The 11,342-nt window shown below is 41.3% G+C and overlaps 1 protein-coding gene across 1 annotated transcript in view; it reads left to right on the top strand.

Annotated features, from left to right (window-relative positions):
• Positions 1 to 323: 323 nt before the first annotated feature.
• The window catches only part of FDX1 (ferredoxin 1), a 27,019-nt gene continuing 16,000 nt past the window's right edge, over positions 324 to 11,342 (top strand). The window contains exons 1-2 of the mRNA XM_004695863.2: positions 324 to 418; positions 3,704 to 3,846. Of these exons, the coding sequence (XP_004695920.2) occupies positions 324 to 418; positions 3,704 to 3,846 (238 nt within the window). The remainder of the gene's footprint in view (positions 419 to 3,703; positions 3,847 to 11,342) is intronic.

The following is an 11,342-nucleotide window of genomic DNA, read 5'->3' as shown; positions in this document are numbered from 1 at the left end:
CGGGCGGCCGCTCAGGGCGCGAGGCCGGGTGACCCGCTCTCGCTCCGCCTTCCCCGCGGCCTGGCCGGTCGCCTGCTGCGGCCTCTGTCTCCGCCGAGAAGTTACCTTCCCGCATCTGGGGGCGGGAAACGGGGCCCCTGGGAACCCATTCTCCAGTGCCGGCTGCAGAGCCGCGCGGTTGTGCTTGTGCTCAGCGCGCCCCGCCTCCCGGGGCCCGCAGGTCACCTTCCTGAGCTCCTCTGCTTCTCCATCCACCCCCCGCCCTCCCCCGGCCCCCCTCGCAGCTAAGCCCCCGCGGTAGCGCCGGGGCAGGTGTAAGGTGGATGCTGCCCTTGCCGGAGCTGGCTGGTGGCCTCGGTAACCTTCGCTTTCCTACCACACTCGTGGGTGGAGGATCGCGGGAGTCCAGCGTCGTGGGGTAACCGGAAGAATCAGGGCGGCGATGCAGGGAGGTGAAGGGGTGGTCTTGTGAGTGGCACGTCGTGAGGGCGCTCACACGAGCTCCCACCTGTTTGCAGCAGCTCAGCCCATGTGGCTGAGTGTTTTGTATCAACTGTCAAAGAGATGGCGAAGTTTTTCCTTTTTCAAAAGGAAATCCCCTGAAATAGACTAGAGCTAAAATTTACCCATAGTTGCAGAAAGTATAACAGGGTGGAGGCTTATAAAATGTGGACTCTGAACGCGTGGCTCACCCCCCCCCCCCCCAACCTGGAGGGAGAGGGTTGGATTTGCCTGCTACTTTCTAGTTTTTTCTTGATAAGTAGGGTGTAGGAGTTACTCATTGCCCCCCTAATCTTACTGTAGGTTGTGATTAATAAATTTGTGCGGCATGAACTTTGCAGGAGATAATGAAGAAGACAAGCCAGATTGATTTGTCCCTGTTTCCCCAACACTTTGCTCCCTGCCTTTGACCCTCCGTGCCTTGTTTTCTACTGTGGACACATTCTAGATATATCCTGTAACGACTGGGACATATATTGAAAGTGTGTAACCACTACTTACAGGAGTGATTAATGGGAGTTATCTCCAGTTTTACCCTTAGTTTGCACAGTTCCCATCAATGGCGTTGTGTTTCCACAAGAATTACTTCTAGATTTTCCAACTCTTACTTAAAGTAGGATCACCACCAACCAGATGTTGCTGTTTAAAGCATGCAAGTCAAATAAAATTAAAAATCGAGTTTCCTGGTTGCTATGTTTCTAATCCTGAAGTCGTAGGCATAGAACTTCGGCCTTACTGCACCACCTTTGATTGGACAGAGCTCTCTAGACGTGGTTCTGGTTTTGAAGTTTAACATTTAAATATGCTATCAGGAGTTGAGAGTCAGAAACCTGCTCTGAGCCCGAGATACTGATGTCATACTTTACTTTTTACCATCCTGTGAGGTAGGTGGGTAGATAAACGGGAATAATATTTTGCATATTAAGTAGCTGGCAAAACTAGGACTAGGACCCAAGTAGTTTCTATTAAGAATTCTTTAGCCTGCAGGCTAAGTCTTAGGAAGAGTTAAGGGGACTATGGAAGTGGGGAGCCCAGCCCTGGGCCCCTTCCTTGAACCAGGTGCTCCAGGTTGTCACCTAAAGGGTGTGGAGATGGCAAATGCATTGATAATAGAGGACTTAGAAGGATCATATTTATTTCCCAGTGCATGCACTTTTATCCTTGAGAACAACACAAACCTTTCCATTAGTTCTTACAATTGGGGGTGCGGTGGGGACCCTGCAAAGCTCACTAGCATCAGCATGAGAGTGAGTGTTAAAGTTACTGGGATAAAGTATGTTCTGAGGAACTCTCTCCTTTCGTTGTCCCAAGCTGCTTGGTAAAGCCACCACTGTCCCTATTGTTTTGAAGAAGGAAGTGGCTTCCCCAGGGACAGGTCAGAACCGGGGCTGGTCCCCGCATCTTCTGCTTCCAAGGTCCTTACGTGCACAGCAGCTGCAGAATTACCTTCTTTTCTGCTTCCTCCGCCTGTCCTTTGTTCAGACTCACTATTTTTATTCTGTAGTTCCTGCTGGGAACCCTTTCTGGCTTTTCCTGTATCCTCTCAGTATGGAGCAGGGGCAGTTCAGACTTTTGCACAACCCAAGCACTCGGCTTCAAATAAAAGTTATTCATCATGTTTCTTGAGCGCTAGTATGTATGAGATACTTTTCAATTGTCAGAACTTAAATTTACCTGATCGTTAAGAAGAATCATCAGATGTAAGCGAGATTACTTTGCTATAACAGCAATCTTAAGACCACTGACCTTGAGTACGTGACAGATGGTAGTTCTTTCTGGTATTACTTCCTGTAGTTTCGGCTTCTAGGCCATGTCTGATGTCAAATCTCTAAACTTCTCTGCTGGGCTCAGACCCTTATTTTCATCAGACTTTGGGGCATTTTTATGTTTGTTTCTTAAATAAACAGTTCTAAACTTGAATTCATTTCCACCTCCCCCAAAGCCCCTTCTCTTCCTCTGTTAACCCTAGCTTAATTTGCTGCAATTGGAAATTTTGTCCCCCCTCCCCTAATTCTATTTTATATAGTCACTGACACATTATAGTTTAATCTCTTAGAGTTCTTTTCGGTCAGTATTTCCTTCTCACTTATGTCCTCTTAATAACTTTCAAAGTGGATTCCCTACTTCCAGAGTGTGTCTTCATTCTAAATCATGCTACCTTGAAAATCATGAGTAATGTTCAGAATATTTATTTTAAAACAAGTGGTTGAAGAGCACAGACCCTTTAGAGAGACACTTGGTCTCTCCAACCCCTGGCCTGTCTCCCTCCCTCACATCACACACACACACACTCTCTTCCTCTGTGTTTTTCAGAGGCTGTTATCTGCTGGTGGCTTCAGTTACTTTGTGAAATAAGATCATTTGGCTTGATAATTTGTAAGATATTCATAGCTTTGAAATTATTTAATCCTAGGTTTTACTTACATTAACCTTTTCTTTGGACTGTCACCATCTGTTGGCAGCAGTGAAAACGGCAATGAATTCCTTTAAGCTGAAGTGGGTCTTTTCCATAGTGAGGTAAAAATTAAAATGACCAGTGGTTGAGAATAAGGATCTAACTGCTCACATTGCTTTTCCCAGTTTGTTTGGTGTCGTTTCCAAATGTTTGTGACAGGGAAAGAAATTAAAGTCAGCCCACAAATAATAGGCTAACCTACAGTAAGGCCTGTAAAGATAACTTTTATTTGTCCACCTGCAGATTCAAATAGGCCAACAAGTGCCTTTCCTAGTCCCTTCAGTTTTGGGGGTGCAGCATGGGTCTAGATGTGATAGATATTCAGCCCTCAGAAACCCCTCAAGCTGCGACCCAGCAGACGCTGCACCACAGTTGCTTGGCTGATGGGTGTTTGAAAGCTCAACCTTGACCTGATCGCTCAGGGACACGCTCCTGGGAACATGGACTTTTAGAGAGCTGTGTGAGAAGAGAGCAAAATAGACTGCGAGAGTGACAGTGATTGCTAAATGTGCTGTGACCTGGGGTCATGGCCTCTGGAGACACTCATTTTCCAGGTGGCCTTGATCGTGACACAGTTGTGTTTTCCTTTAAGATGGGCGTTTCCCTCCTGGGAGGTGGGGAGAGGGACATATTTGTTGCTTGTAAAAGAAAACAAAATGCCATAAAAAGCCTATTTGAAGCATATGCACACATACAAATTCTGACACCAGTAAAAATATCTGGAGAAATGACTAAAAAATAATAAAGGACTGCTTCCTTTTCCAGCTCAGAAGATAAAATAACTGTCCACTTTATAAATCGTGATGGTGAAACATTAACAACCAAAGGCAAAGTTGGTGACTCCCTGCTAGATGTGGTGGTTGAAAATAACCTAGATATCGATGGTTTTGGTGAGTATGGAAGATTCTTTAAAACTTAGAATTGAAACTATTACACAGGGTTCAACTTTCTGTTTTGGGAAGAATTTTAACTTGGAGCATGCTAAGTAAAATGTTAAAATTCAAGATAAGTTAGTTTAACATCCTTATAAGGAATAGAGGTGATGCTGGTTTGTGTTCTACATTTCATCAGCTTGTGCCACTAAAGCTGCTGTATGTTATCGATTACCTGTGTTGTTATCTGTGTGTGGCAAAGTTGGAGTAGACAGCAGAGTTGAAAGATGCAGGTTAGGGATAATAAAAGCCCCATCATGGAGTTAAACAGTTTTGAAAGGTGAAAGTCAGTTCATCTTTCGAGGAAGGCAGTTTATCTCTTTCATTTTTTAAAAAAGATTTATTTATGTATACAAGAACTGGGTGCAGGCCAGAGTTGCGGGGGTGAGAGGATTCACCGGAAACAGAGTGGGGAGCAGAACAGGCAGATCGACGAAGTCCACTGTTGAGGGGGGTAGTGGGGAGACAGGAGAGGTCTGCCGTGCCATGTGGGTCATTCCCTGGCTGGGAAAGGAAAAAGCAGATAGCTTCACCATGCGGTGCTTTACTCTGTTGTGCCACTGGGGAGGGCCCCAGTTTTCTTAGAGAAGGAGGTGGTTTTATTTTCTAAGTTTTCACTTTTAGACTTCTGTGTTCTTTGGTCACTCACAGAAAACTTGTGTTACAGAAATTGCCATGTTGCCACTCTGGGACACCCTGTACGGCCCCTGTTGCTTTTGCTCAAGAGCTGTCTCTGTCTGTCAGCATGATTCTCAGGTCCTCCTGACCCATCAGCACAGTGCCATTGGGAAATGCAGACTCTCAGGCCACCCCCCAGCCCTGCCAAATCAGAAAGTGGGGGTATAGGGCCTCCATGTAATTTTGAGGCACATTGAAGTTCAGAGATGAAGGGAATTATGTGGAGATGTTCTTTAGCAGCTGTACACCTGTACGTGGAGGTCATTACTACTTTGTGTAAGATAGGTAGTGAATGTTGTTCCTGCCCTTGAAACAGCTGAGCTTTTACGCTCTGGGAAGGTTAACGTAGAGGCTGTGATCAGAGATTGTTTCTAAAGATTCTTAATGCATTTAGGCTCACTTTTAGGAAGACATATGTACTAGGTTATTTACTGCAGAAATAGTTATCACAGCAAGATTTGAACAAGCAAATGCCCATAGAGAGGATTAATAAAGGGATGTTGAAGCTGTGTTGAAAATGGAAAAAAAAAAAAATCCCTGATAAGAGCCTTCACTGTGAGTGGATACTTGTTGGTAAGTGGGAGGCAAGAGGGAGATTTTCACTATAAAGCTTTTTAGACTTTCTGATTATTGAGCAGTGGGAAAGGGCTTTTTTTTTTTTTCATTGTCATTGACTAAACTTTTTAATTTTCTTATACTATTGTTCATTTTTGTTCATACTTGACTTGTCCACTAAGGTCTAGTCCCCATATATCTCCCACTACCACATCTTCCATGAGCCCTCTCCAAAGACCCTTGTGCTCCTCAGTGGGCTACCTATTTAAGAATGTATTTAAGAAAAACAAAGTAGAGGAGATCACTGAATGTGATCAGTAGGGGTGGTTTGAATTCATGATAACATGACTAAAATTAAGTTAACTTGGGATGGCTAAATTAAAGTTAAATGTGCATCCATTATGAATAATGTTCACAGTGTATTTATAACAACAGGTAAATGCTTGCAAGTGACAAACACAATCTGTTTTGTTGTCTTCTCTTCAGAAACAGTACCAAGGGAATACATCTAAGTGTTTGATGGTGGTGGCTTGATCTGACAATTAAATTATTCATCTTCATTTCATGTTTCTCTGTATTTTTACTTTATTTTTTTGGATACTGTAATACCGGTATCTGAGTAGGTTACTGACCTTCCCTGTGCCTCACTTTGATTATCTTCAAATGAGAATAATAGTACTTGATAGGACTTTTACAGGAACTAAATGAATTGATAATATGTCTTTAGAATAGTACCTGACATCAGAAAACATTACAAATATTTTTATTAGTTTTTTTTTATATAAAAATAATCCACGTAAGCAGTGAGATACCTGTTCATAATTCTTGGTCAGGCTGTTGTCAAAAAAGCAGGAGTAGTAGGTGTTGGCTATGGCTGAGGTGAAATTAGGACCCTGGGGCATTGTTGGGGAGGTGTAAATGGCCCAACTGCTTTGGAAAACAGTTTGGTGGTTGATCAAAAAAGTTAAAAAGTAGGATCACTGTGTGATCCAGTGATTCAACTCCTAGGTATATACCTTAAAGATGCGAAAGCAGGAATTCAAGCAGGTGTTTGTACACCAACCAGTATTCATAGCTGCATTGTTTATAAGAAAAAGGGCAGAAGCAACGAAAATAAAAGAGTGGATAAATAAAATGTGGTATACCCATGCAATGGAATATTATTTACTCATAAAAGGAAATGAAATTCTGATACATTCTGTAATGTGGATGAACCATGAAACCATGCTAAGTGAAATACGCCAGACACAAAGGACAGATATTGAATATTTCTACTTACATGAGAGACCCAGAATAGGCATCCTCAGAAACAAAGTGGAATAGAGGAGAGCAAGGACTGGAGGGAGGAAGGAAATGGGAGTTACTGTTTGATGGCCGTTTGAGATGGTAGACCATGTTACGAATCTGTCAGTACTTAATGTCACTGAATTGCACAACTGAAAATGGTTAAATTAGTAGATTTGGTGTTACATATTCTACACTACAATTAAAATTAAGGGGCCCTCTGGTGGTGCCCCTTCAGTGTGAGTTCAGTCCCCGGCTCCGGAGGTAACCCACATGGAGCGGCAGACCTCTCCTGACCTGCCCACTGCTCCCCTCAGCAGTATACTTTGTTGATCCACCTGTTCTGCACCCCACTTTGTCTCTGGTGACTCCTCTCACTGCCCCTACACCTCTGGCCTATACCCCAGTTCTGCAGTATACATAAATAAATTAATCTTTTTAAAAAAATTAGAGATAAAAATAAAATATGTAGATGCAGAAAACATTTTTCTTTCTTTAAAGAATTAATGTGTAGATTGTAGAAAATTTTGAAAAATTTAAAAAGCATGTAAAATACAAATCATTATTTTACTCTCCAGATTTTAAAGATACATATTTTTATTATATTTTTACATTGTTGTTTATTTTTGTATAATGTTTGATTTCTTCCCTGAGGTGTGATTATAATAAAATTGCCACCATCAAATCACTCGTGAACTGTCACTGTAGTTTCTTGTGTGCTTCCGCCCCCTGTTTTTATCATGCTCCCTCCCTTCCCCTGCTGTATGCTTTTAGTTTGCCTCCTAGGTTTGTCTTTTTTTCCCCCTGACCCCTCCTATAAGTGAAACCATCCAATATTTATCTTTTTCTTTCTGACTTATTTTATTGAGCATAATCCCTTCCTGCCCCAACATGTTGCAAATTTGCATGAGTCAGTCTTTTTGATCGCTGAGTAGTATTCACTGTGTGTGTGTGTGTGTGTGTGTGTGTGTGTGTGTGTGTGTGTAGACACAGAATATTCTCTTGATCAAGACATGTAGGCTGCTGTCAGTAGTTCTCTGGGCTCTTCCTCCAATAACTTGGCACTGGGCTGTGTGCAGAGAACAGGTGAAGTCACTGCTCCAGGGTTCTTGCACTGATGCTTTAATAACTTTGTAATTGAAGGGGTGTGTGTATGTGTGTGTACACATACACATCCCACATCTTCTTGATCCACTCATTTGTCTTTGGGCTATAGGTTATTTCCGTATCTTAGCTGTTGTAAATAGTGCCATAATAAACATAGGAGTCCTGGGGTTTCCTTTCAAATTAATGCTTTTGTAGATTCCTTTGGGTGGACTTCTGGGTTATATGGTAGATCTGTTTTTTAATAATTTGAGGGTCTGCCACAGCTTCTGTGGTGGATGGACCAGTTTGCATTCCCACCAACAGTGTAAGGGGCAAGGGATTCCTTTTCTCCGCATCCTTGCCAGCATTTGCTGCTTCTTTTTAAAGTGTGTCCTTCTTACTGGCGTGAGGTGCTATTTCATTGTGAGTTTTATTTGTATCTCCCTGATTATAAGTGTTGTTGGACATTTTCTCATGCCTGTTGGCCATCTGCGTTGCTTCTTTGGAAAAGTGTGTTTTTTAGTTCTGCTGCCCATTATTTAATAGGAATGTTTGTTTTTGTTTAGTTGTGTGAGCTCTTTATAAATCTTTGATAAAAGTCTCTTATCAGTTGTGTGGAGTGCAAATATTGTTCCTAATCTTTAGGTATAGGGTGGCTTTTCATTTTGGTTACTTTCTCTTACTGCACAGAGCATTTTAGTTTGATGTAGTCCCAGCTGTTTATCCTTTCCTTCACTTTCTTTACTTTGTCTTCAAAGATGTTTCTGAGATGTATGTTATAGAGTGTTTTGCCTGTGTTTTCTTCATATATTTTATGGTTTCAGCTCTTATATCAGGCTTAAAGATTTGTATATTTATAATGGTTACATTGTATGTAAATGACTCACGTAGTTAAGGTAAAATAAAACATTAAAGTTTCATTTATATACTATTTTTGAAATTGTGTGAATTTGTCCACACTTTAAAATGTGAAAAGACTTGCTTAATTTTCTTTTTCTTTCTTTATTTTTTAAGATTTACTTGCCCATGCATACAAGAAGTGGGGTACAGGCCAGAGGTGCAGGGGGTGAGAGGATTCACCAAAGACAGAGTGGGGAACAGCGCAGGTAATGTCCTGAAAAACACCGCTGAGGGGAGTAGTGGTTGGGTCAGGAGAGGTCTGCTGCTCCATGTGGGTCACCTCCGTGGCTGGGGATTGAACTGCTGCAGTGACTGGATAGCTTTCATAGTGCTGTGCTTTTAACCTGTTGCACCACCAGGGAGGGCCTGGGATTCACTTAATTTATTAATTAAGATTCACTTAATTAATTAATTTTCAAGCTGGCAGCCATAGTGGATGGTGAGTTGTGTTTGTGCTAATGCCATATGGTGGGACCACTTTAGATGATAAATGGAACTACTTCCTGTCTTTGACAGGAGTAGGTGTTGTCTGTTTAAATGCACCCTAAATTAGTCACTTTGGAATGGAGTTAAAAATGATGTAACACCATGAAGAAAAGGTTACTATAGGCACTCACCCTGATATCCATTCTGTGCTGCTAATGTAGGAAGAACTATTACATAGGCAAGGTGCTTAGAAAATATAAAAATATTTTTAAGTTCACAAAAATGTATTGTCAAGGATATTGGAAAGCTGCTGGCCAGGCCCTGTCTGCTGAGGTGGGTGCCGGTGGAGGCGGCAAGTACAGCAAATGCTAACTGATCCGGACCCCAGCCTGCCCCCTTAGTAGTTTTTTCCTATGAGATAATTGTCTGGGCTTGAATATTGAAGTATGTGAGATTTAAGATCTGGCCACTTATACACAAAAAAGTTGACTGGTTTTAAAAGCTTCCCTCCAGCCCCCTTTACCATGAGAAATGTCTGCCTTAAATATTCTTTTGTAGACATCATTTCAAATGGATGCATACTTCTCTGCTATGTGGGTATCCATGATTTATTGAATCCAGTCCCTTCCGACATTTAGGTGACTTCTCAATTACAAAGACTAACCTTGAGGTGAACATCCACAGAACTTTTTTTGGTGTGTTTTATGTATTTATGGTAAATTCCTAAGGATGGAATTGTCTAATAAAGCGTGTTTTATGAATTTTACTCAATTATTTTTCTGTATTACGATGAGGTATCATTTGTTTTTAATTGATTAGTAAAAGTGCTGTAAGTGTGTGATTTGACAAGTCATGAAAATGAAAGTTAAACATTTTTATAGCCTCCAGCCTGTTTTATGCAAAGCTACCTGTTTCTCAAAATAATGTGAAATACTTAATTTGCAGTAAACACGTTTTATGAGTTGTCTCCCATTTCTTCCCTGATAACACAGGGGTTAAAGTCTCAGTACTGTCAAGCTATCACTAGCCATCCCCACCTGGGATTTGACCCACATGGTGAAGCAACTTCTCCTGTCTGACTTGCTGCTTCCCTCAGCAGTGTATTTCAGTCAGTTTGCCTGTTCTGTTCCCTTCTGCCTCTGGTGAATCCTCTCACCCCTGCACTTATGACCTACACCCCAGTTCCGGTATGTATGTATGTATGTATACATAAATAAATAAATAAATGTCCTCAATTTAGTACTTAACAGTACTTTAAAATTAAAAAGAAAAGTTTTTATTTCTAATATTTTTTCTCATTTGTGACTATATATCGCAGTCTTTTTTAAACTGCAAGTTGCAGCCATTGAGTACGTCATGAAATAGCTTCCAGCCAGCATTTTGAAGACCTCAAAAAGGACAGAACCTATAAAAACATACCATCTTTTAAAGATATTACTTTGTGAAATAGTTAGCTCTTTTATGAAGTATATCTATACCAAATTGTGATATAAAATGAGATTCATACTGAGTCACAGTACCTACCTCAATTTTTAACCCTACTAAGTGCAAAATACAGGTTAGCTTATGTTAGTGTAGGTATTAATACAGCTCTTTGCTTACTCTAGGGGATTAAAAAAATTTATTAAAGAGGCCCTCCCTGGTGGCGCAGCGGGTTAAAGCACTGCACAAAGAAGCTTAAGCCATTCCGCATGAGTTCGATTCCCGCCTGCCCCCGGAGGTGACCACATGGCGAGGCGACCTCTCCTGACCCGCCCGCTGCTCCCCTCAGCAGTGTACTTCGTCGATCTGCCTGTTCTGCTCCCCACTCTGTCTCTGGTGAAGCCTCTCACCCTCCTCATTTCTGGCCTGTGCCCCAGTTCTGTATGAATAAATAAATAAATCTTTAAATAAATAATATAAAAAAAATTACTAAAGAAATTTAAACTTCCAGCATACTGATCGCACAGAGATAACCACTAGATTTTTTTCCCTCTAATACCTTAGAAGTATTGAAAATTTGATGTCAGTAGAATTATTGGTTTAAGAATTCTGCATTCACTTATGCAGACTTAGCTTTACAGATCAAAGATCCTAACATGTTGAGAAAAGTTGACATGTCAGTATAAACTTGAGCTAAACTAAACTTGGTACACAGGAGTTAAGCCTAGTGCACTTTCTAGAATAAAGAAGAAATGAGATCAATAAATCTGAAATGTTATTACAAAGAAAAGCCATTACAAGCATTATAGAGACAGCTGTTTAATCCCTAAAGTCAAATCCAGGGGACCCTTTAAATGTTGCCTTTGCGGTCAAACAGGTGAACCACAGCCAGCCAAGTGCAGTGTCTTACACTGACGTGTTCGCTCAGCCCTCTCCCCTGCAGCCCAACTGGCAGATACACCCCTCCATCCCTTCCATGTAGCTCTGAATCCACACAGGTTGTTTGTTTGTTTTTTTTTTAATTAAAAAGTTTATTTTTACATCATTTTGCACATTTTTTTTTCATCTCAATTGTAATCCCCACGGGTTTCCCATCACCAAAT

This window comes from Condylura cristata, unplaced genomic scaffold, assembly GCF_000260355.1.
Source record: "Condylura cristata isolate star-nosed mole 26May11 unplaced genomic scaffold, ConCri1.0 scaffold00025, whole genome shotgun sequence".
Taxonomy (NCBI): domain Eukaryota; kingdom Metazoa; phylum Chordata; class Mammalia; order Eulipotyphla; family Talpidae; genus Condylura; species Condylura cristata.
Note: the sequence above shows the minus strand (reverse complement) of the source record. Positions and strands in the feature narration are given on the sequence as shown.